The 23668-nt window shown below is 47.2% G+C and overlaps 1 protein-coding gene across 4 annotated transcripts in view; it reads left to right on the forward strand.

The window, feature by feature from the left end:
* USP47 (ubiquitin specific peptidase 47) overlaps nt 1-23668 on the forward strand; it is a 154073-nt gene that overhangs the window by 19287 nt on the left and 111118 nt on the right. For 2 of the 4 annotated variants that reach the window (XM_068260689.1, XM_068260691.1), the window contains exon 1: nt 19485-19715. The exons of the other annotated variants lie outside the window; for them this stretch is intronic. In XM_068260689.1, coding sequence (XP_068116790.1) covers nt 19614-19715 — 102 coding nt within the window. In that variant the 5' untranslated portion in view covers nt 19485-19613. Of the gene's footprint in view, nt 1-19484; nt 19716-23668 lie in introns of those variants that run through there. 4 annotated transcript variants of the gene reach the window in all.

Genomic DNA, 23668 nt, shown 5'->3' on the forward strand with positions numbered 1-23668 from the left:
ATTAATATTCACTGCACACCGTGTTGTTCAAGAACGAGTGTATCTGTGATCAGAAGCAGGCAGGACATGACGACACATTTGGCTTCACAAACATGGAGCCTGCCATGAGCTGTCAGGAGCATCTATCCCTGCATATACTATATACAAATTCTGTGAAATCCAAACGTGGACAGTGAAATGCATATGTAATGTAAGTACAGCCAATCTTTAGCTACTGATATATGTGTTTATTTTCTCTGAGACCCTATACCTAACAGCTCCTACGACTTTGAAAGTCGTGGAGAGGGCTGTCTTCTGACTTTTATTATCTCAACTGTTTTCTTTTTCTCTGCCAGAGGAGAGGTCATTAGTTCACAGACTGCTCTGAAAGAATCATTTTGAATGCAGAGTGTTGTGTAATCTTCACATATTAGTGAATGATGCAATGTTAGAAAAAACACTATATACCTGAAAATAAAAATATGAGAATATTTTCTTTGCTGCTAATCTTCTAGTAATTATTCATAGTGCACAACCAATTCATTATATCATATTTTTTTTTTCGCTTCAGTGTCTCTTTAAGGCTGCTTTCACAGTGGGATGTTACAGGCGCATGTTAGAGCAGCCTGTAACGCACCCCAACGCATAGCAATGAAAAATCAATGGGCTGTTCACAGTGCCCACGTTGCGTTACATTGTAACACAGCACGTCTACATAATGCACTGCATGCATTACTTTACACGTGGCTAAGCCGCGTTAGACTGTTTGCACATGCTCAGTAGTTTTTTTTTTTCATTTTATGGGCGGGGAGAGGCCGCTACGTAGCCAGGCACATGGCTACTTATTCTTCACTGCACTTGCAGTGTTTACATCCTGGAGCGGCCGCGGATTGGCTGGCGGGACCACGTGATGCGGAGAGCTCCGCTCACGTGGTCTCTGCAGTTCCTCCGACAGAGCAGGCGCACCAAGAGCTGCTTGTAACGCGGCTCTTGGTAGCGTCCTGCTCCAACACCACCAGGCGTTGCGTTAGGGGCACGCAACGTCCTGGTGTGTAAGTAGCCTAAAGGGAAATACAAGGAAAAAATGAAAAAATACACTACTTCTCCAATTTCATCCCCTATGGTTTTAATATAAACACTGCTACTGTACATAAAACCCACACATTTTATCTGCCTATTTGTCCAGGTTATCACAAGATTTTAATTATGTCCCTAGTACAAAGTATGGTGACAGTATACCATTTGGAAATAAAGGTGTATTTTATTTGTTTTTGGTGGGGTTTTTGTTCACAATTTTCACGTGCACGGGGATGCACGCGCAGGAGCGTGCACGTGTACCCTCTGGAGCGCGCACAGCGGCAACAGATCTGTCTGACTTCCTGGAGCCGTTAAGAGGCTCTAGCACAGGCAAGGGCAAACTCAGCCCTCCAGCTGTTACGGAACTACAAGTCCGACAATGCATTTGCCTTTATGAGTCATGACTGTGGTTGTCAGACTCCTGCAATGCTGGAGGGCCAAGTTTGCCCATGCCTGCTCTAGCAGGACATTTTTTATAAGTCAGCATGTCATTAAAGAGGAACTGTAACGACAAAACGGCCCCTGGGGGGTACTCACCTCGGGTGGGGGAAGCCTCCGGATCCTAATGAGGCTTCCCACGCCGTCCTCCATCCGTCAGGGGTCTCGCTGCAGCCCTCCGTGCAGCGGTGACGTAATATTTACCTTCCTGGCTCCTGCGCAGGCGCTCTGAGGGCTGACGGCTCCGAAGTAGGCGGAAATACCCGATCGCCGTCGGGTCTGCTCTACTGCGCAGGCGCAAGTTTCCGGCGCCTGCGCAGTAGAGCGGACCCGACGGAGATCTGGTATTTCCGTCTATTTCCGTGCCGAAAGTCGCCACAGCGCCACCTGCTGGAGCCTGCAAAGGTAAATATTGAACTGACAGTCGGCACAGTCGCCGGCTGTTCGGAGGGCTGCAGTGAGACCCCCGTGGGACAGAGGACGGCGTGGGAAGCCTCATTAGGATCCGGAGGCTTCCCCCACCCAAGGTGAGTACCCCCCAGGGGAGGTTTATGATGTTACAGAGTCTCTTTAAGTGGTTTAAAGGAAATAAATATGGCAGCCTCCATATCCCTCTTGTTACAGTTGTCCTTAAATGGACAACTGAAGTGAGAGTAAAATGGAGGCTGCCATATTGTGCAGATAGCCTGGCTGTGCTGCTGATCCTCTGCCTTTTAGCCTGCATGCAGTACTCATGTTTGACTGATAGTGAACCGAGCACCATTTTTAGCACCCAGGACACCTCAATAGCACATGAAAAATGCATGCCAACAATATGTCTCATTATTAAAATAAACTTCTATTTTACCTTTTTTTATTTCACATTTAAAGTTAAGCATTTAAGTTTTATTAGCCTTCTTCAGCAGGCCTGTGGTCCAGCTAGTCTACAGAGATTTCAGACAGCTACGGATTTAGTAACTGTTGTATTGCACTCATTTGCAAGAAATAAGCAATATAGTGTGTGTGTGTGTGTGTGTGTGTGTGTGTGTGTGTGTGTGTGTGTGTGTGTGTATATATGTGTGTGTGTGTGTGTTCTTAGGACAATTTCTTCAAAGAGCTTTTTTTTTAAAGGGAAGGTGTGAAAATAGCGTCTGTGACTTCTGTAAATAAGGAAGGGGAGAACATGCCGCTCTTACATTATGGAACACCTTACCTCAGCAGATCAGGACAGCTCCATCTCTGGTGGTGTTTAAAGCCAGACTGAAAACTCACCTGTTCAGTTTGGCATTTGCAGGAATATAATTTTTGTTGTTGCTACTTCATCCTACAGCCAATTACTGAATCTGAGAGAGCCTAAGCGCTTTGAGTCCTATGGGAGAAAAGCGCTTGTGAAATATTATTGTTGTAGCTATTACAACGGAGCGAAATTCCAGGGAAAACAAAGTGCATTCCGTGTGATGGGAATGCATGCAATCACATTTGTGCATGCGTTCTGTGGTGTGAATGAGCCCTTACGGTGCTATTGCTGTGCGCGGCCGGCTTGCGCATGGCATTTATTACCGGCGGTTAGTGCATCAACCCGATTGTGAGGAAATAAAATGCAGGGCACAGCCATGGACTTCCTGTTACTCCGTAGGAGACTGAGAACTTGAATTAGAACATGTGCTGACCACAAATAAGAAAACAGATGGCAAGCATGTCCTCAATGTCACATTATGCTCACAACACAGTAAGCAGTACTTTTGACACATTTGATTGAAATCATCTCCCTTGTGGTTGCTGCAGAGAGCTCCTGTGATGAGTGCTGTACTGTTTAGCTGTGACGTCTTGCTTTTGGCCACAGTGTGACTGGCTAAATATATGCACTGTGTCACCTGCTCCTGTGTGCCGATCGCTCTAAAAAGTAAGGAATGTCTGGGCAGATACCGGCCCCTGTCCCTCGCTGAAAACTGTCCTCTTTCATCAGTCACCATGTTCCCTCTGATCGGGAGAGCCTTCTATACATGTACAAGTTTTTTATTTTTTTTATTTATTATTATTATTATAAGCATGTCGGCTAATGTGCAATAAATAAAATTACTTGATTCATAACAAGCCATCGGTAAAGCATCGTTTTTGTTTTTTTGTCCTGAACCTTGAATAAAAGCCAAACCATTTTTTTTAAATCAATGTGGAAAGATTCAGGCCACGTTTACACTTACCTTGCAAGTGCTCTACGTTACCGTTTTGCAGGATAACGCAACGGCAATGCAAGGCAATGGGACCTAGCACACTTAGCAAGTAAAGTTGGGTTGTGTCGGATGTTCCTGATTGGCCACTGAGGTGCTGCAAAGTCAACAGCGTGGTGCCGTCGGACTTCTGCGGTAGAAGTAGTGAAGTTGCCAGCGGCAGTGCAACGTGCATGTGCGGCATGACCTGAATACATCTGGGAGAACCATGATTCCTAGTGATGTACCTCATGTCCAGCAGGAAGTACATTGCGGGGGGGGGGGGGGGGGGTTGGGGCGCTATGCATATGACCCTGTCGGTGCACGTTTTCTGTGCTATGATGAGGACGAAGCGCCACACTGCAACACAATGACCAGGTTTAAAACTGGCCTAAAGCAAACCTGTGTTTTTTTTTTTTTTTTTTTAAGGAGAAAAAAAAATCAGATGCTTATCTCTGTAGAGGGAAGCTTCTGGATCTTCCAGAGGCTTCCACTTCCTCCTCCAGAGCAACGTTGGATGCCGGTGTGGTGTCTGATTACGCTGCCTGTTAATTTGCGCTGCCCCACATGCGCAGTAGGAGACTGTGCGGCCACAGTTCCTATTTAATAATGCTGCTGATGGTAAAATACTAAATATCTCCGCTTCCTTACATCCTACACTTCCCAAATTTTCAGGGTAGGGAGGGGAACCCCCGGACTACCTCTATGCCATATTGCAGCCCCCGAGCCCCACTGATTCCCGAGATAGGTTTCTGTAATCTATCTCCTGAACCAGCGGAACTCTGGGGCTTATAGGTCGTTTGGGGGGTCCCCTCCCTACCCTGAAAATTTGGGGAGTGTATGATATGTGGAAGCGGAGATATTTATTATTTTACCATCAGCAGCATAATTAACTAAACACTGAGCATGCGTGCTACTCAGTGTGGAAGGGAGCTTCCTGGCAGCGCAATCAGGCATTACACCGCCACTCTCTGGAAGCTCAAGACCACGCTCCCATTACTGAAAAAGCTGCTCGGGCTCTGGTTTTCCACCGAGGCAGCAGCGGTATGCTAACACGCAGTAGCATTCATGGACAGGAGCAGGTCCGAGCACTCCTCAATAAGACCTTGTCAATCAATGGGATTAGGTGGCACCCCTGCTGGATCAGTGGGGGCGTGGGGTACGGTGGAAGCCTCTGGGTTATGTTGAGGCTTCACTTTATTGAGGTAAGTACACATTTAGAGCACTTTTTCCTTTTTAAAAACTCAACTCAGTAAAAAGTGAAAATAAGACAAATATTAGGTTACCTCAGCATTCCAGCACTGGGGGCCTCTAAACATATTTGACAAAAGCTTGGCGAACATGTTTTTTCGTGGCCCTGATCGAGCTCTACATACTGGGCACATGTGAGTAAGGTCCACGCATGCCCAGCAAATACTTGTGCAGGGCTTTTTTCCGTCTGTGTGTGAGCGCTTACTTCTGCCAGCACCTATTCAGTAAGGAGACCTTGGGTAAAACTCCCTAACACTGCTACTGCCTAGAGAGTGCGCCCTAGCGGCTGCAGCTCTGGAGCCAGGAGAAAAGCTCAATATAAATGTTCTGTGTCTTGGCGTGGACCTTACTGATGCATGCCCATTATGGATGCGCTTGTTCACAATCAGGAGAGTGGCCAGAAGAAAGGTGTCCTGGGTAGGGACAGAGGGCTCGAAGAGTAGTAGAGTATTCGGGATCCCCACTTCCTGTTACTAAGGTAAGTATCCAAACTTAACACCCCTGTTCCCCTTCACAGGTTTGTTTTTAAAGTGCCAGATAAATTTTTATTTTTCATGGGTGTTTTTCCTTGTGTTTTAATACGTCCTTAACCTTATTGGCGTTTATCACAAGTCAGGCTCGGGGTGGAACAAACAAGCAAGGAGCGTTAACCCCGAGCATGAATCGTGGTAGCCGCCGGGAGCCTTGTGCAGAGCATAACACGGAGCAGGCGTTTTCACTCATCTTCCCCGGGATCCAGATGCCGGCATCCATTCTCCTTCCTGCCCTTCAAATTTCTGCATTCTTCGGGTGAGGTCACCGTTTGTAGTCATGATGTAGTCATGATGAGACAGCGATCTCACTACAGGACTACAGCGCCACCCAGAGGACGGAGGGAGAACTGCAGCACGATTTTATTTTGACTATAGCATGCGAGTCCGGAGCCGCTCATACACGTCAGCTTTTTGTTGTTGTTGTTTTACTCTGCCTCTGGTAAGCTTTAATCAGCCAGCCATTCAGAGGTTTTGAAACCTGTCATCTGATCAGTCACATGCTTCTCCATCTCCAGAAGAGGAATCATGCAGCGTAATCTGATCTGTTTTCCATGTACCCAGGAGTATGACTGGCACATTTAATAGTGCAGCAATAGCCCGGAATCCCCTCACGCTTGACTTTTCAAGAACCGCTGTTTATATAATATGATGGTTTCAGTATCCAGTAGGGATGATAAGAATCTCGACTTGTAGTTCCACACAGCTTTTTATTTACTGAAAGCACACCTGAAGTGAGAGGAATATAGAGGCTGACATATTTATTCCTTGTAAACATTGCAGATTGCCTGGCTAGACTGCTGAGCTTAGAAGAAATAAGTCTCAAAATTTTGCTACAGAGTCTCTTTATCCTATAAGTTCCTATAGCTGTTCTAATGTGCTCTGTCTTACTGCAGCCTTTCCTAGTTGCACAGTGGCTGTGTTATCTCTGTTAAATAATCTAATATTCTCTCGTCTGTCGGGTTGAGACAGTCAAGCTGGGATGTGCTGTGCTGCTTATGATTGGATAGAAGCTAGGCCCCCTCCAAGCTCTGTATGACTCACACACTGAGCTACTCAGCCTATCACATGCTGTTAGCAGCCATGTCTTTTGTTTGTAAACACTGCATAAAACTGGCAATTACAAGCCAGGATCACAGCAGGGAGTGGCAGAAACAGCACAGAGGGGTCCAGGAGAACATAATGAATAGAATGGTATGCTTTTTATTGTAAGAATTTTACAGTACAGATTCTCTTTAAAGGGGCAATATGGTGAAAATTTAAAAATGTAAAATATGTGCAAACATAGACAAATAAGAAGTATGTTTATTCCAGAGTAAAATGAGCCATAAATTACTTTTCTCCTATGTTGCTGTCACTTACAGTAGGTAGTAGAAATCTGAAATTATCGACAGGTTTTGGATTAGTCCATCTCTTTATAGGGGATTCTCAGCAAGGCTTTTATTCTTTATAAAGATATTCCTTAAAAAGGATTTAAACAATGATGCTGGCCAGCCTCCCTGCTCGTTACACAGTTTTTTGGCAGTTGGACAAAGCAACTGCCATTCACTAAGTGTTTTTGAAAATAAATAAATCCCTAAGAATCCCCCTTGAAGAGATGGACTAGTCCAAAACCTGTAGTTTCTGTCAGATTTCTATTACCTACTGTAAGTGACAGCAACATAGGAGAAAAGTAATTTATGGCTCATTTTTACTCTGGAAAAAATGTATTTTTTAAATTTTAAAATTTTTCGCCATAGTGCCCATTTAAGTTTCTATTTCTTTTAGCCATAGACCCTGAACAGGCATGCAGCAAATCAGAGGTTTCTGACTGGATTAGCTGCATGCTTGTTTCAGAGGCGCGATTCAGACATTACTGCAGCCAAAGAGATCAGCAGGATGCCAGGCAACAGGTGGTGTTTAAAAAAAAAAAAATTTGGCAGCCTCCATATGAATCTCACTTCAGGTTCTCTTTATGCTGGTAAAGCACAATGCAACGTCCATTCCAATCGATGGGAATCGGACAATTATTTTCAACCTGTCTGTCCTGTTTCTGATCAATAAAGGAATTTTGTGAAGTTATAATTGGAAAATCGATTTGGACATGTGCACAGGATACAACTTCCTGTCAGATTACCAGCTGATCAGGCAGGAAATTGCATTGTGTGTTCCCAGCATAAAACTGCAAAGCTGACATCAATTATTCCTAAGTCTCCACCAGCACTGATGTCTGTCTGGCTATATGTGTCTTCATGGCAGACAAATCTGCAATGTCTGTACTGGTTCAGAGCGCTTTTGTCATTTACCTAATTATTAGTCAGCTTACTGAGTAGCGTCTTTGTTCCCCTCCTGGTCTGTGGAGAATTCTCTCCATGGTATGGGCACTGTGCATGTGTTGGCAGTGCGTCCTCCGTCCACCTGGCAGGACTCCATGTGTTGCAGACAGCTGTCATGTCAGCCGCTTCTCCAAACATAGCTGTGACAGGTCCAGGAAGGAGCTGTCTCTCCGCAAGTGCTGAGCAGGCCACTGTCACGTGGTGCGCCCATATATGAAAACATAGCAGTGATAGGTCCAGGAAGGAGCTGTCTCTCCCCACCACAACTGCTGTGACCGTGCTGAGCAGGCCACTGTCACATGGTGCGCCCATATATGGAAACATAGCAGTGATAGGTCCAGGAAGGAGCTGTCTCTCCCCACCACAACTGCTGTGACCGTGCTGAGCAGGCCACTGTCACATGGTGCGCCCATATATGGAAACATAGCTGTGACAGGTCTAGGAAGGAGCTGTCTCTCCCCACCACAACTGCTGTGACAGTGCTGAGCAGGCCACTGTCACGTGGTGCGCCCATATATGAAAACATAGCAGTGATAGGTCCAGGAAGGAGCTGTCTCTCCCCACCACAACTGCTGTGACCGCGCTGAGCAGGCCACTGTCACGTGGCCCATATATGGCTTTAGCTCTGTTTGACTTCCTGTGGACCGATGGAACCCTAACCAGTGTTGACAGCAGGGCTGTGGAGTCGGTACAAAAATTATCCGACGACTCAGTTTATGAAACCTCCTCGACTCCTTAGTCTAATTTTTATAAAGGCAATGGATTTGGTTCAAAAATCACCAGACTCCTCAGTTTATTGAAACGTCCGACTCTAAGTGCACAAAATTGCTCCGACTCCTCGACTTCGACTCCACAGCCCTGGTCGCCAGCCACCCCGCGCTAATGTGCAATGTTGAAGGCTCGCTTGTCTCAGCAGCGTGAATCCTCGCCTCCTCTTTGCTGCTGTCACGTGGTACAGAGGCTCATGGTGACACCAGACACAGGAGCAGGCCTGGAGTCGTGGCTGTGGACAGGCGACCATAGCGCCCGTAGTGGGTCCCAGGCCTCAGAATCGATTAAACTACCACCACCCCTGGCTGTGAAGCCTTGTGAACACATACAAGGACTATCACCTGGCAGGAATCAGGACCCGATCCCTCGGGCGACATTGCAGGGATAAAGCTGTACAGATGTGTCGCTAGCCTACAGGCTAGTGATGAATTCTGTTGCTATGCGGAGGGGTGCATGAGCCACATGATGCGGGCAAGGTGAGTATGGACAACTGCGCTCTCAGTCAGGGCTTTGCTGAGTCGATCCATCGAGGTGATCGCTGGCCAAGGCATTATGGGCTGCTCTACACTTGCTAGATACTTGGCTTAGGCATTTGTTACCGGCGGCTTGGTCGAGTTTCATCTCGCTTGTGGCTTGTATAACTGTTACTGGCCATCGGCAGATTGTGGAGAAAAACAATAGGCCATAGTTTTAGCCAGCAGAACTCTGAAGTCTATATGAGTGTTAAAGGTAAACTCCGATTTAGTTTACAATAAATGCTCTGAGGGCCTTTTCCACATACGGCTGAACTGTTACCGGGCGTCCGTGAAGGGTTTACTCATACACTACAGCGTAGCTGTGTTTTTATATGCAGATAAAAGCAATGTGAGCCAGCTAGGGCTGTGTTTTTCTCCTTGTCGTTTAGAGAAAGGATTGCATTTTATTAACAGTCATGCTGTTTCCCTTTAGCATGTAGGCTGTTATGTGCATTGATGCTTCCCTTTAGCCTGTAGGCTGTTGTGTGTTGGTGCTTCCCTTTAGCATGTAGGCTGTTATGTGCATTGATGCTTCCCTTTAGCCTGTAATGTGCATTGGTATGTCCCTTTAGCCTGTTGCTGTTATGTGTGATGGTGTTTCCCTTTAGCCTGTGGGCTGTTATGTGTGTTGCTTCTTCCCTTTGGCCTGTAGGCTGTTATGGGTGTTGGTGTTTCCCTTTTTAGCTTGTAGGCTGTTGTGTGTTGCTTCTTCCCTTTGGCCTGTAGGCTGTTATGTGCGTTGGTGCTTCCCTTTGGCCTGTAGGCTGTTGTGTGTTGGTGCTTCCCTTTATCATGTTGGCTGTTATGTGTGTTGGTGTTTCCCTTTGGCCTGTAGGCTGTTATGTGCGTTGTTGCTTCCCTTTGGCCTGTAGGCTGTTATGTGCGTTGGTGCTTCCCTTTGGCCTGTAGGCTGTTATGTGCGTTTGTGCTTCCCTTTTGCCTGTAGGCAGTTATGTGCGTTGGTGCTTCCCTTTAGCCTGTAGGCAGTTATGTGCGTCAGTGCTTCCCTTTGGCCGGTAGGCTGTTATGTGCGTTGGTGCTTCCCTTTGGCCGGTAGGCTGTTATGTGCGTTGGTGCTTCCCTTTGGCCTGTAGGCTGTTATGTGTGTTGGTGTTTCCCTTTAGCCTGTAGGCTGTTATGTGTGTTGGGGCTTCCCTTTGGCCTGTAGGCTGTTATGTGCGTTGGTGTTTCCCTTTAGCCTGTAGGCAGTTATGTGCGTTGGTGTTTCCCTTTTAGCCTGTAGGCTGTTATGTGTGTTGCTTCTTCCCTTTGGCCTATAGGCTGTTGTGTGTTGGTGCTTCCCTTTGGCCTGTAGGCAGTTATGTGCGTTGGTGCTTCCCTTTATCAAGTTGGCTATTATGTGTGTTGGTGCTTCCCTTTGGCCTGTAGGCTGTTATGTGCGTTGGTGCTTCCCTTTGGCCTGTAGGCTGTTATGTGTGTTGGTGCTTCCCTTTGGCCTGTAGGCTGTTATGTGCGTTGGTGCTTCCCTTTGGCCTGTAGGCTGTTATGTGTGTTGGTGCTTCCCTTTGGCCTGTAGGCTGTTATGTGCGTTGGTGCTTCCCTTTGGCCTGTAGGCAGTTATGTGCGTTGGTGCTTCCCTTTAGCCGGTAGGCTGTTATGTGTGTTGGTGCTTCCCTTTGGCCTGTAGGCTGTTATGTGTGTTGGTGCTTCCCTTTGGCCTGTAGGCTATGTGTGTTGGTGCTTCCCTTTGGCCTGTAGGCTGTTATGTGTGTTGGTGCTTCCCTTTTGTCTGTAGGCTGCTATGTGTGTTGGTGCTTCCCTTTGGCCTGTAGGCTATGTGCGTTGGTGCTTCCCTTTAGCCTGTAGGCTGTTATGTGTGTTGGTGCTTCCCTTTGGCCTGTAGGCAGTTATGTGCGTTGGTGCTTCCCTTTAGCCTGTAGGCAGTTATGTGCGTTGGTGCTTCCCTTTGGCCGGTAGGCTGTTATGTGCATTGGTGCTTCCCTTTGGCCTGTAGGCTGTTATGTGCATTGGTGCTTCCCTTTGGCCTGTAGGCAGTTATGTGCGTTGGTGCTTCCCTTTAGCCTGTAGGCAGTTATGTGCGTCAGTGCTTCCCTTTGGCCGGTAGGCTGTTATGTCCGTTGGTGTTTCCTTTTAGCATGTTGGCTGTTATGTGCGTTGGTGCTTCCCTTTGGCCTGTAGGCTGTTATGTGTGTTGGCTCCTGAGATCTATGTTTCTGCCGTGTCATGCAGAGCAGGGACTGGGGTGTTGTGACACGGTGTGTTTGGTTGTGCAAATAAGCATCTAGACTCCAGCAACAAAGTCAATGTAACTATCCAGTCTGAGATCTTCGAGGCATTTGTGAAAAGCAAACCTGTGGCTTTAGAAGCAGAGAGAGTCACATACTTACTATGTCCTCCTTGAGACCACCGATCCAGCGCTGGGACCCTCTGGAAGTTTGTGGCCGCATTCCTGTATGTGAGCTAGTATGGCCGCACTGCGCAGGATGCATCACTCAGTAGCACGGAAGCTATAGGGAAATCGCAAAACGCTTGAAAAAGCGCTTTGCATAGTGATTTCCCGAGCGCTTTTAAGAATGAATACATTGTATGTATTCTTTTCCGGATCAAAGAGTTCACTTCCTGACTGACGTCAGGAAGTGAAAAAAACAAATCGCACTGCAAAAGGGCTTAGAAAAGCACTGTAAAAAAAACAAAAACAAAAAAAACCTACCGCTCAGGTAAGCACCGGGAGGTGCTAAAAAATATCACCCACAAAATCGCAAAATGCTGGCATCAGCGATTTCGATTTTAGATGTGAACAAGGCCTTAGGCCTCGTTCACATCTGCTGCGCTGAAAAACGTGTGAAAGCACGTGGTAGAAAACACATGCGCCTGTGCACACTTTAGCGTGCATTTCTGTGCGTTCCGCTGCGCTTCTTTAAAGCACGTTTTGCTTATTGTAGCAGTTGTCAATAAAACTTTGTTTTTCTATGTAAATGTATTTTTTTCTCCAATTAGGGGTAAAAAACGCATGCGCTTCCATGCGCTAAAAAAGCGCACCCATTCACTTGCATTGATGTGCGCTTTCCAGCTCAGCGCACAGGAATGCATGCAACACTATGTTTTTGTTACGCTGCTCAGCGCATAGATGTGAACTAGCTACATTTAGTTACATGGGAAAATAAATACCTTGCTGATCGCACAGGGCAGTGCGCTGTGAATAGCGCACAGAAACGGCCCTGATGTGAACGAGGCCTTAGAGGATTGTGGGTCCCTCTTCCTAGGTAACTATCTGTTATTTAGGTCCCAATCTGCCTCCTTGGCCCACGTTCTGAAATTTTTACATATTTAACCCCTAATGTTTTAAAGGGAACCCAAGGTGAAAGTGATAAGGAGGCTGCCATATTTATTTCCTTTTAACCAAAGCACATTGCCTTGCTTTCCTGCTGATCCTCTGCCTCTAATACTTTTTAGCCATAGACACTGAACAACCATGCAGCAGATCAGATGTTTCTGACAAAAGTCTGACTAGACTTAGCTGCATGCTTGTTCCAGGTGTGTGATTCAGACACTACTGACCAAAAGATGCTCAGGACTGCCAGGTAACTGACATTGTTTAAAAGGAAATAAATATGAAAGCCTCCATATCCTGGTCACCTCTGGTTCCTTTTGATGAACTTCTCACTCGTCAACCAGCCCCCGGTGTAGCTTTCTCCTTTTTAATTCAGGAATTGCCTCTTCAATCAGGCCAGTGTGAGAGTGTTGGTGAACGCCTGAGTTCATTAGGCATATTAAGCGGTGAAGTGCGGTATTAGCACTGTAATACGTCTTAGTGTGCAGGCCCTGGGATTATCTCCTCCTCTCATGTGACACCTGCACAGGAGGCCGCCCACCCATCACCCGGCAGTCTGCTCCCGTCTGTGGCCGGGGGCGTTCCAGACCTGACTCTATGGCCAAGTTCAAGTTTCTGCACAGAATGCCTTGGAGGCTGCTGGTCATCGCCTATTAGCATGACTGTTTCATTGTTGTACTTCAGCATCTCCCATGCAAGTAGCATTTTAACTCTTTGAGGACGTTAAAGGAAACTCAAGGTGAAAATAATCTGATGAGATAAACAATTGCATCTATCCTCCAAATCTAGAAAATTATTATTTTTTTTTTTTTTAGAATCGTGCAGTTTCTATTTTCTACCTTTCAGCAAGAGAAGGATGTTCAATGATGTACTGCCTCATTTGACACAGTCTTTCACTGTCCCATAAGCTAAAATATATTAACTGTTAGGGCCCGCTTCCACTTGTGCGGTGGGAATCGCCGCGGTAAAAATTCACATGCGAATTTCGCATGCGGTTATATGCAAATTTTCATGCGAATTCGCATATGATTTCGCATGGATGACAATGTATGCGAATTTAACCATGGCAGTGCCTGTGTGCTTTTTTCCCATTGATTCCATGCGAAATCGTATGCAAATTTGCATGTAAATTCGCATACCAATACCGCATGCGAATTCCCTATTAGGGCAGGTTTCCATTACAAAGTGATGCGAATGCGGCTACGTAGCAGCATCGCATCACTTCCATCGCCGGCCGCATCACTTACGCATCTAACGATGCGGAAATGTATTGAGGAGATGGGACGCGGCTGCGGGCGGTTGCGGCCGTGCGACAATCTGCAGCATGCCCCCCCCCCAATGAATCAGGTAGCCTAATTATTATTATTTTTTTTGAGCCCACCTCAGGCTATCTTTAAGGACCAGAGACTTTCTGGTTAAAAAAACGGGGCTCACAGACCCGTCTCTCGCAGTTCACGCCACTCTCCTGCCGCTGCAGTTGACTCGCTCTGCTGTCAGTATGACAGCAGAGCTCTGTAAGCAGGGCAGGTGCCCAATTTCATTTTCTCCTGACCCTGTGATCACTGTGAGTCAATCACAGCCAATCTCAGTGATCACAGGTTCAGGAGCCAATGAAATCCTGTTCTAACGGGCTCACAGAGCTCTGCTGTCATACCGACAGCAGAGCGAGTAAGATGCAGCGTCAGGAGAGCGCCGCGATCGGCGTTAGCTTGCGGTAATCGAAATCTATGCCCTGGCAGAGATAACGGGTCCCACACACGGCGTAGATTTCGGTTACCAAGTCCGAAAGCAGTTAATAATGTGCTGTGACAGTTCACTAAGTGAGGCCTGGAACCCACTGAAAACCGCAAACGCAAAACGCAACCGCTAGCGTTTTGTCTGAGCGGTTTGCAAGCGGATTCATGCGCGTTTTTGGTCGTGTTTTGCAACATTGTATTTTTTTCCCCAGCGGGTGCCTAGCGTTTTGCGTTTTTATCCTGATTGGTCCTGTGAATTATTTTTCATTTTGTTACAGTGTGCTGAACCGCAAAACGCTAGCAAAACAGCTCAGTTTAGGTTTTGCTGAGCGTTTCCGCTAGCGGTTCAATACTTTACATTGAAGCGCTAACGCTCCCAAAATGCTGCATGTCCTGCGTTTGCGTTTCTGAGAAACGCAAACGCTCCTGTGGAAGTTGCCCCATCCATTAACATTAGCCCAGCGTTTTGGCAAACTGCTAGCGTATCGCAGTGCTGCCAAAACGCTGCCAAAAGCGCTCCTGTGGGTTCCAGCCCTGACAGTCGAGCCTTTTGCATTTTTTAGTACCTGGAGGGAGCACCAGAAGTATACTGTATCTGCAAGGCTTAAAGAAATCCTGAAGGGGGCTCCTCTGAGTCCTAACAGCCCCTTCATTGCGCACAAAAATGCTCAGTGCTTGCGCTTATAATGTGAACATAGCCTAAGTCTCTGTGAACTGCGCATGTGCAGAACACTCCTAGCTAAGGGAGCACAATTGAGGAGGCACACTGACAGGATAGCATGTGTAGTAGCCCAAACCAGTTGTGGATCTTCCTGAGGGGGCAGCGGCACACTTCGGGGTTTCGGGAGGGGCCCGAGAAACTGGGAGGAGCTGAAAGAAGCCCCAGGTAAATCATTTTAACTGTGTACTGCGAAGTACAATAGTGTGGCACATCCCCTATTGGTGAGCTACAGTGATCTCCCCAGAAATTATTTCCAGCCGGGTGGCATGAAAAAGTAGCCGGGTGGAGTGAGATGAGAGAATGCAGGGCCGGTGCTTCTGTGAGCAACTCTACTTACATCATAGGAGGAGGTGAGCTGATGAAAGCCGGGTGGTCACCAAAACTAGCCGGGTGCAGCACCCGGCTAAAAGAGCCTGGGGAGAACACTGAGCTAAGGCAGAAGACACATGGGCAAAATCACTCTCTGACCAACTGGCTGCACCTTTCAAATATCCACTGTCATAGACGTGTGCTCCGCATAACATACTGGAAGAAACAGTTCAATCAGAACAAAAGATCGCAGGAGCGCGCACCTTCCGTCACAGGGTTTATTTCCACTGAAGGGACAGTCTTAAAGTACAATCCATTGCTGCATGTGTCAGTGCAAAAGCCATGCAATATTTGTGCAAACAAGATAGGATTGTGGTACGCAGCGTGACCAAGCGTCTGTAGATGCGAAACGGCCATCGCTGGCCACCTTCTGTTCCCACCTCCCACCTGAGGACCAACCACACTACGGATAGGTGAGATCCTATCTTGTTTGCACAAATGGATACACATGCAGCAATGGATTGTACTTTAAGACTGTCACTTCAGTGGAAATAAACCCTGTGACGGAAGGTGCGCGCTCCTGCGATCTTTTGTTCTGAAATCATTTTAACCCCCCCACCTTGGGGTATCTTTTAAAGGACACCTGAGCTGACTCCATAATTGTTAAACTATGCATGCCAATGTATATACGGTGGTGTAGTGGTTAGCACTCTCGCCTTGCAGTGCTTGGTCCCTGGTTCAGATCTCAGCCAGGGCACTACCTGCAATGGAGTATGTATATTCTCTCTGTGTCTGAGTCCACATCACAAAAACGTACAGATAAGTTAATTTGCTTCTCCCTAAATTTGCCATAGACTACGATATACACCATACATACATAGGCATATGATTATAGTAGGGATTAGATTGTGAGCCCATCTGAGGGACAGTTGAGTGACTAGACTATATAGTCTGTACAGCGCTGCAGAAGATGTCAGTGCTATATAAATACTAAATTATAGTATGGGGTTCTTAAACGTATAGCTCCCCCTGTTTTGATGGCCGGCTCTGTTGCGCTGACACTTCTGCTTGAAGTAGTGATGCCCAGATCGCTCCCATGCACAGCCGGGTGAAAGAGTTGACATAATAGGGAGCAGAGGACAGGTTCATGCTGAAATCTATTGAAAATTGTTGTACAGTGTGTGGCAGGGCTGTGGAGTCGGTACATAAGTCGTCCGACTCCACAGCCCTGGTGTGTGGTGGGAATTGACCCCTCTGGGTGCTGTAACAGGAAGGATTAGGAGGACCCTTGTGCCCAGGGCGGTCCTGTTTCTGGGAAGGCGTTTCCCACTTGTTCTCAGTAACAGGCTAGTGTTACCCTCTCTGGGGATGGCTCTGCCACCTTCCTATGTTTTCTACGCCTTGAAGTCAGACGCTGAGCAGTGTGAGCTGAGCGTTCAGTAACTCGGGCAGCTGCCGGGGGACGTGCAAAGCCGCTCTGCTAATCTTCCTGCTAATCTTCCTGCCAAAGCCTCCTCCAAGTTTCTCCCACTTTTCCTGGCCAGCGGAGACTCTTTACTGGGAAGCTTATCCCACGTCAGCTGTGTGCGCCAATCGGCTGTCAACGTGCGTCATCTGTCCACCTCGTACCATCACTTTTTTTTTTTGTTCAGACCCCTTTTACACTTGCTTAGCAAGTGTGTGTTATGTTACCCTGTTTTACTGCAGGGTGACGCAATGGGGCCTAGCACACTTACTGCGTTGTGCTGGAAGCGCCCATTCCGGCGCCATAATGTAAGTCAAGGGGTGACACATACGGTTGGTGGGGTTGTGGAATGACGGGCATACACGGGAATCCCGGTGACATACTCCGTCTAGTAGAGCGTACGTCACTGAACGATGCGCACGATGCATATGACCCTGTCGGAGCACTCTGCCACAAGGTCATATATTAGTAATTTGTTGCCGTGGGATACAGCAGGGGTGTTGCATCCCCACCACAACGCAAAAATTAAATGCAAAAGGGATGTTAAAGTTAAAGAAGAACTCCAGTGAAAAGAATTTTTAAAAAAAAAAACACTTAATTTTTACAATAATTATGTGTAAATGATTGTCAGTGTTTGCGCGTTGCAAATCTTTCCTCTCCCTGATTTACATTGACATTTATCACATGGTGACATTTTTACTGCTGGCAGGTGATGTCACTGGAAGGAGATGCTGCTTGCTTTTTTGGCAGTTGGAAACACCTGGTATTTCCCACTAATGCTCTCACAGTGTGCTGTCAGCACCAGTGTCCTGACATCACACTGTGGGAGGGGTTTCACCACAATATCAGCCATACAGAGCCCCCTTATGATCCCCTTATGAGAAAAGGAATAGATTTGTCATGGGAAAGGGGGAATCAGCTACTGATTGGGATGAAGTTCTCTTGTTTATAGTTTCTCTTTAAACATTTGGGGTGCATGACTTGTGTAGGATGACGCTGCTGCTTAAAGAGAACCAGAGATGAAGCAACCTCATGTATTTTACCTTATAAATCAGTGGGAACATGACAGTAAACACCTAATCTGCTCTTTGTTACATTGTTCTCTGTTTAATTTGCCTGTTATCACCTCTAAGATAAGAATCCCGACTAAGCAGTCGGTCTGGCTTTGCTACAGAATAATTATAGCTGAGACTGTGTTCTTTGCTGTCTTCAAGTCCAAGCCTGCCCCCTGCTGGCTTTGCTCAGGAATCATTATAGCTGAGTCATTATAGCAAAGCCAGAATCAATGCTCAGTCCGGGATTCTTATCTCAGCTAGATAACAGACACTTTTAGCGGTGAGGATGGAACAGAGAGCATGGTAAATGTTTTCTCTAATGTTCCCACTGATTTCTATGGTAAAATACACAAGGGTGCTTCGTCTCTGGTTCACTTTAAAGAGAACCCAAGCCGCTGATTGGATTCAGAAACTTGCCTAAGGAGTGGCAAGTCTCTGGATCCTAATAAGACTTCCCATACTGTCCTACAGTCCCTCGTTGCCGCTCGCGGACCCTCCAGCTGATCTGGGCAGCGCTAGTCTTCTGGCGCGAGCACGACTGCGCCTGCGCAGTAACATGGAACTGCTTGTGCACAAGCAGTTCTGGTGTATTGCACACAGGAGCGGCCATGCTCGCAAAGTACTGTCGCGCTCGTGCTTGAAGAGGAGACGTGGCCCCGATCAGATTAGCGACAAGCCCTTGTCTGTAATCTTTAGAGATCCTATGAGTGGCATCTGGGGACCAGAGGATTCCATTAGAAGCCTCTATAGCAGGCGTTCCCAAACGTTTTGGGTCGAGGGCCGGGTCAACATACTTCAGACTGCTGGGGGGCCGGAGTATACATAAAATGATGTAGAAGTCTTTGTGGGCCAGACAGTGAAGCATACCCAGGTGACAACCTGCAGTCCAATTGGACAACAGTGTCGCCTGATGTGGAATTTTATTGGAAACCAGCGAATTACTGCTTTCTGGCTTCATTTTATATGCGGACCACCAATATTTAAAGATGTAGCTGACTGCGTCTATAATACATTTTGTGTGTGTGTGGGGGGGGGGGCGCGGTAAAAAAAAAAAGCCTCAGGGGCCAAATTCGGCCCGCGGGCCTTAGTTTGAGGACCACTGCTCTATAGGAAGCAGAGGCTTCTCTCTTCTTAGGTTAGTATTATTTTGTACCCAAGCTTTGGCTTAGGTACACATTGCACCTGTAATCGAGAGTTATGGGGCTTCCATCTTGACCTCCTTTTATAATATGCTGGATCCCAATTCGCACGTCTCCTCAATCAGGCGGGGAGTGTTCTGCATGTGCGCAGTTCATGCAATTCATAAATTACTGTTGCGCATGTGCAGAACACTCCCAGCTACGGGAGCACAGTCTAAGAGGTGTGCGGCCATTCACAGTAGCCTGCAACTGTCCCAGTCGGCCAGCTTTCGTAGGGGTTCAGCAGCTGAATAGAACGATGGTCAGGGACCAGGATGACTACAGGGGGCTAGAAGAAGCCCCATGTAAGTTAAACAGGACACATTACTTTCACTTTAGTTTCCCTTGAATGTGGACCTGCTCCTTCAGGATAAACAAAGGCACTTTATGTATAAGCTTGGGGCACAGGCAGGCAGTAGTGCTCAATCACTGTAAATCATTCCATTCATTCGCAGCACTGCATTCCATTGATTGCCGGCTAGCTGTTGTCACGTATACTGTAGGGCTGTAGGTTATATTGCGGCTCAAAGTCTTTCTGATAAGAAGTACAAAACTTTCTGCCCATGAGCAGGAAGTGCCTGTGACTTTCTCTTGTGAAACAGTCAGAGGACAGCTCAGCGTGTGAGCGCTCAGCCCCGGGGGTACTGGACCGCAGACTCGTGGGGTCCTCGGATCAGGGATGGTCCCGGCGGCTGCGAAAGATGAGCGTGAGGCCTGCTGGCAGCTGGATGGAGGGTGGCTGTGCAGTAAAGGAGAGTGCTGAAAAATCCCCGCATGCCTTACAGCCCGGGCTCCTCCATGCTCAGGTTCCTGGTCAACCTGTTCCAGACTTGTTCCAAGTCCAAAGATGAGTTCAGGCTTATAGTTCTCAGCCAGGTGAGTCCTTGGCATGACTTTCAATCTCCGCATAAAGGCTGTTATTGTTACCTATGTAAATGGTGCTAACAAACTTTACTGTGCCTGACTTCCTTTAGAAAGAGAATGCGTTATTAAAGAGGCCCTGTAATGGCATACAATAGAATGCAGTTTCAGCATCAGAAACCCTTCCTATAGCTATATGTTGCTGTATAGTGTTATGTAGCCCCGCCCTTCCAGTGATGCTTAACCTAGGCTGTTTAGTTATGTGGAATTCTCTTCCCAGAGCATTCTGAGAGACTGGGTATTATATATATTGCTTTGGACAGTAGAAGTAAATATTCTGGAGAGATGACCTGCCAGGATTAACGGGGAACCTTAAAGTGACTCTGTAACAAAAATTACAACGTTTTTTCTACCATCCTACAAGTTCCTAAACCTATTCTAATCTGTTCTGGCTCACTGCAGCACTTTGTACTATCACGGTCTCTGTAATAAATCAATGTATCTTTCCCCTGTCAGACTTGTCGGCCTGTGTCTGGAAGGCTGCCAACTCTTCTGTGCTGGTCTGTTCCTCTATGCACACTCCAGTGTGTGTTTTATTTACATAAGTCAGCAGCTTCTCTGCTATCTTATCAGTGATAGAAGAGAGCTGGATAAAAATCCTCCTCTGTTAGGCTGTGAAAGTAGCTGGCTGACACATACTGAGGAATTACAAACACAGGCACAGGCAGAGCTGTCTGCAGGAAGCCTGTAATGTTCAGTGCATGAGAGAAGAAGGGGACAGAAGGTAAACACACAAATGATCTTTTGAGATTCAAAAGGAAAGCTGTATACAGCCTGCTTGTGTATGGATGTATTTTCTATGTGTGGACATATTGTACATCAATCTACTTCCTGTTTTGGTGGCCATTTTGTTTGTTTATAAACAAACTTTTTAAAACTGTTTTTGACTACTTTTAATGCGGCGGGGAGTGGCGAAATTGTGACAGAGGGGAATAGGAGATGTCCCCTAACACACTGGTATGTTTACTTTTGTGCGATTTTAACAATACAGATTCTCTTTAACTGAGAGGGATATGGATGTTTCCTTTTAAACAATACCAGTTGCCTGGCAGTCCTGCTGATCTCTTTGGCTGCAGTAGTGGCTGAATCACACACCTGAAACAAGCATGCAGCTAATCCAGTCTGGCTTCAGTCAGAGCACCTGATCTGCATGCCTGTTCTGGGGCTGTGGCTAAAAGTATTAGAGACACAGGATCAGCAGGAGAGTCAGGCAACTGGTATTCTTTTAAAAGGAAATATCCATCTCCTTCTCAGTTTAGGTTCCTTATATACCGTATTTTTCGGACCATAAGATGCTCCGGACCATAAGACGCACCTAGGTTTGGAGGACAAAATCCAGGGAAAAAGTAAAAATGCTAAACCTGGTGCATCCATGGTGTAGGGGCATCTTGTGGATCTTCTCCTCTCCCCAATTTATATGTCCCCCTTATACCTCTTGTGTCCCTGTGTCCCATTTGTACCTTTAGTGTCTCCCTTGTGACCTCCACTGTCCTCCTCTGTCCACTTGCATCCTCTTAAATGCCCCCCTTATCCTCTTAGGTGGCCCCTTTGTCCTCTAAAGTGCCCCCCCCCCCCCCTGTTGTCTTAAGTGCCCTCTGTGTCCTTTAAAGTGCCTCATGTATTCTCTAAAGTGTCCCCTGTGTCTTTCAAAGAGCCCCTTGGGTTCTTTAAGTGCCCGCTGTGTGCTTTTAGATGCCACCCATGTACTCTTAACTGCCCCCCCCCCCCCCTGTCCTTTAAAATGCCCTGGGCGGTACTAAGTAACCCCTGTACTAGTCTGTCCCCCTGTGAAACTTATCTTTTTCGTCACCCGTCTGTGTAAGGAATCTGTGTATGGCTTGCAGAGCATGTATTGCAGAATGTAACGAGTGTAGGTGTCCCTGGGGCTGTCCCGTCCCGCCCCTCTATACCGGTGCGTTCCCGCCCCCTGTCCTCAGCTGTCCCGTCCCCTCTAACTACTTTCCCTGGCTCTCTAAGGGTTACGTGAGGAGTGTCAAGGCATAGGCTTACCGCTGGATGTTAGCGCTGTCAGCGGTAATCTTCCGTGCTAAAGCCGCCGGGTGGTCCGTGCACGCTGCCAAAGCCTTCCTCCCTTCACTTCCACATTGGTGATGAAAGCGGAAGTGAAGGGAGGAAGGCTTTGGCAGCGTGCACGGACCACCCGGCGGCTTTAGCACGGAAGATTACCGCTGACAGCGCTAACATCCAGCGGTAAGCCTATGCCTTGACACTCCTCACGTAACCCATAGAGAGCCGGGGAGAGTAGTTAGAGGGGACGGGACAGCTGAGGACCGGGGGCGGGAACGGACCGGAATAGAGGGGCGGGACGGGACAGCCCCGGGGACACCTACACTCGTTACATTCTGCAATACATGCTCTGCAAGCTCTACACAGATTCCTTACACAGACGGGAGGTCTGGACAGTCACGGGGACACAAGATTTAAAAGGGGTGACAACTAGACACGGGTAGAAATTGCTGCATCCGGACCATAAGACGCAGGCACTTTTCCCCCCCATGTATGGGGGAGGAAAAGTGCGTCTTATGGTCCGAAAAATACGGTAGATGTCGCCACTTGTGATCAGTTTCAGAATGTAAGTCGGAGAGAAGAAAGATTATACAATGGGAAAACACTGTGTAAATGTATAAATGAATATTGTAAATAACATAACCAATTATATTCATTGTTACTTTGTCTACAGTTTCTCTTTAAAGGACAACTGTAAGGAGAGGGATATGGAGGCTGCCATATTTATTTCCTATAGCCCCTGAACAAGCATGCAGCAGATCGGGTGTTTATGACATTGTCAAATCTGACAAGATTAGCCGCATGCTTGTTTCTGGTGAGATTCGGGCACTACTGCAGCCAAATAGATCAGCAAGTCTGCCAGGCAAATGGTATTGCTTAAAAGGAAATAAATATGGCAGCCTCAATATTCCTCTCATTACAGTTGTCCTTTAAACCAGTGCAGTGCTCTCCTATTCATTGCTAACATTAGGAAAGCAGTCATTATCTGGCAGTCACAGGCGTGTTGCTGTAGAACGCACTGTCACCTGTGTTGCCTAGTGACTATGAGGCCTAACCTACTAACAGCTTAGTAATAAGAGTTCTCAGATGTAAATGATGAGAGGAGACTTCTGCCACTTCAAGTCCTGAAATATTAATCACATTTCCAGAGTACAGGCAGTCACTTTTCAGGCTCAGTAGGTGTGTCTGCTGCTCATGCCTGGATAACCTCATCCTGCTGTTCATACTACAAGGGGGGTGGGCACAGGCAGCTCTCTCTGCAAAGATTGTAGCCTGTAACAATGACAGTCTGTTGCAGGAAGTCTTGACCTGGTACTTTCAAAGTGGCATGAGGTAATTCAAAAGCTTAGAGACAGATCGAAAGAAGCTCTGTGCAGATCTAGTCTTCCTGAAGGCGGGCCTTGCAGTCACTGCACAGCAGGTGGGCCATTTTTCTTTCTCTTTGCCATAGGCCTTTTTCTAATGAGCAGCTGGAGACAGTGAATTCACCGCTGTTTCATGTCCAGGCTTGGCACTTGTTAGTGCTCGGTACTGATGCTGGACAGGCACCCCCCTGTAGTCGCATCTGAGCATGGCCGCAGCCATCCTTAGACACGTGTCAGGGTTCTCTGCCATGAAGTAACTCAACGTGTCAGGGTTCTCTGCCATGAAGTAACACAACGTGTCAGGGTTCTCTGCCATGAAGTAACACAACGTGTCAGGGTTCTCTGCCATGAAGTAACACAACGTGTCAGGGTTCTCTGCCATGAAGTAACACAACGTGTCAGGGTTCTCTGCCATGAAGTAACACAACGTGTCAGGGTTCTCTGCCATGAAGTAACACAACGTGTCAGGGTTCTCTGCCATGAAGTAACACAACGTGGCAGGGTTCTCTGCCATGA

The sequence above is a fragment of the Hyperolius riggenbachi genome, chromosome 11 (genome assembly GCF_040937935.1).
Source record: "Hyperolius riggenbachi isolate aHypRig1 chromosome 11, aHypRig1.pri, whole genome shotgun sequence".
NCBI lineage: Eukaryota > Metazoa > Chordata > Amphibia > Anura > Hyperoliidae > Hyperolius > Hyperolius riggenbachi.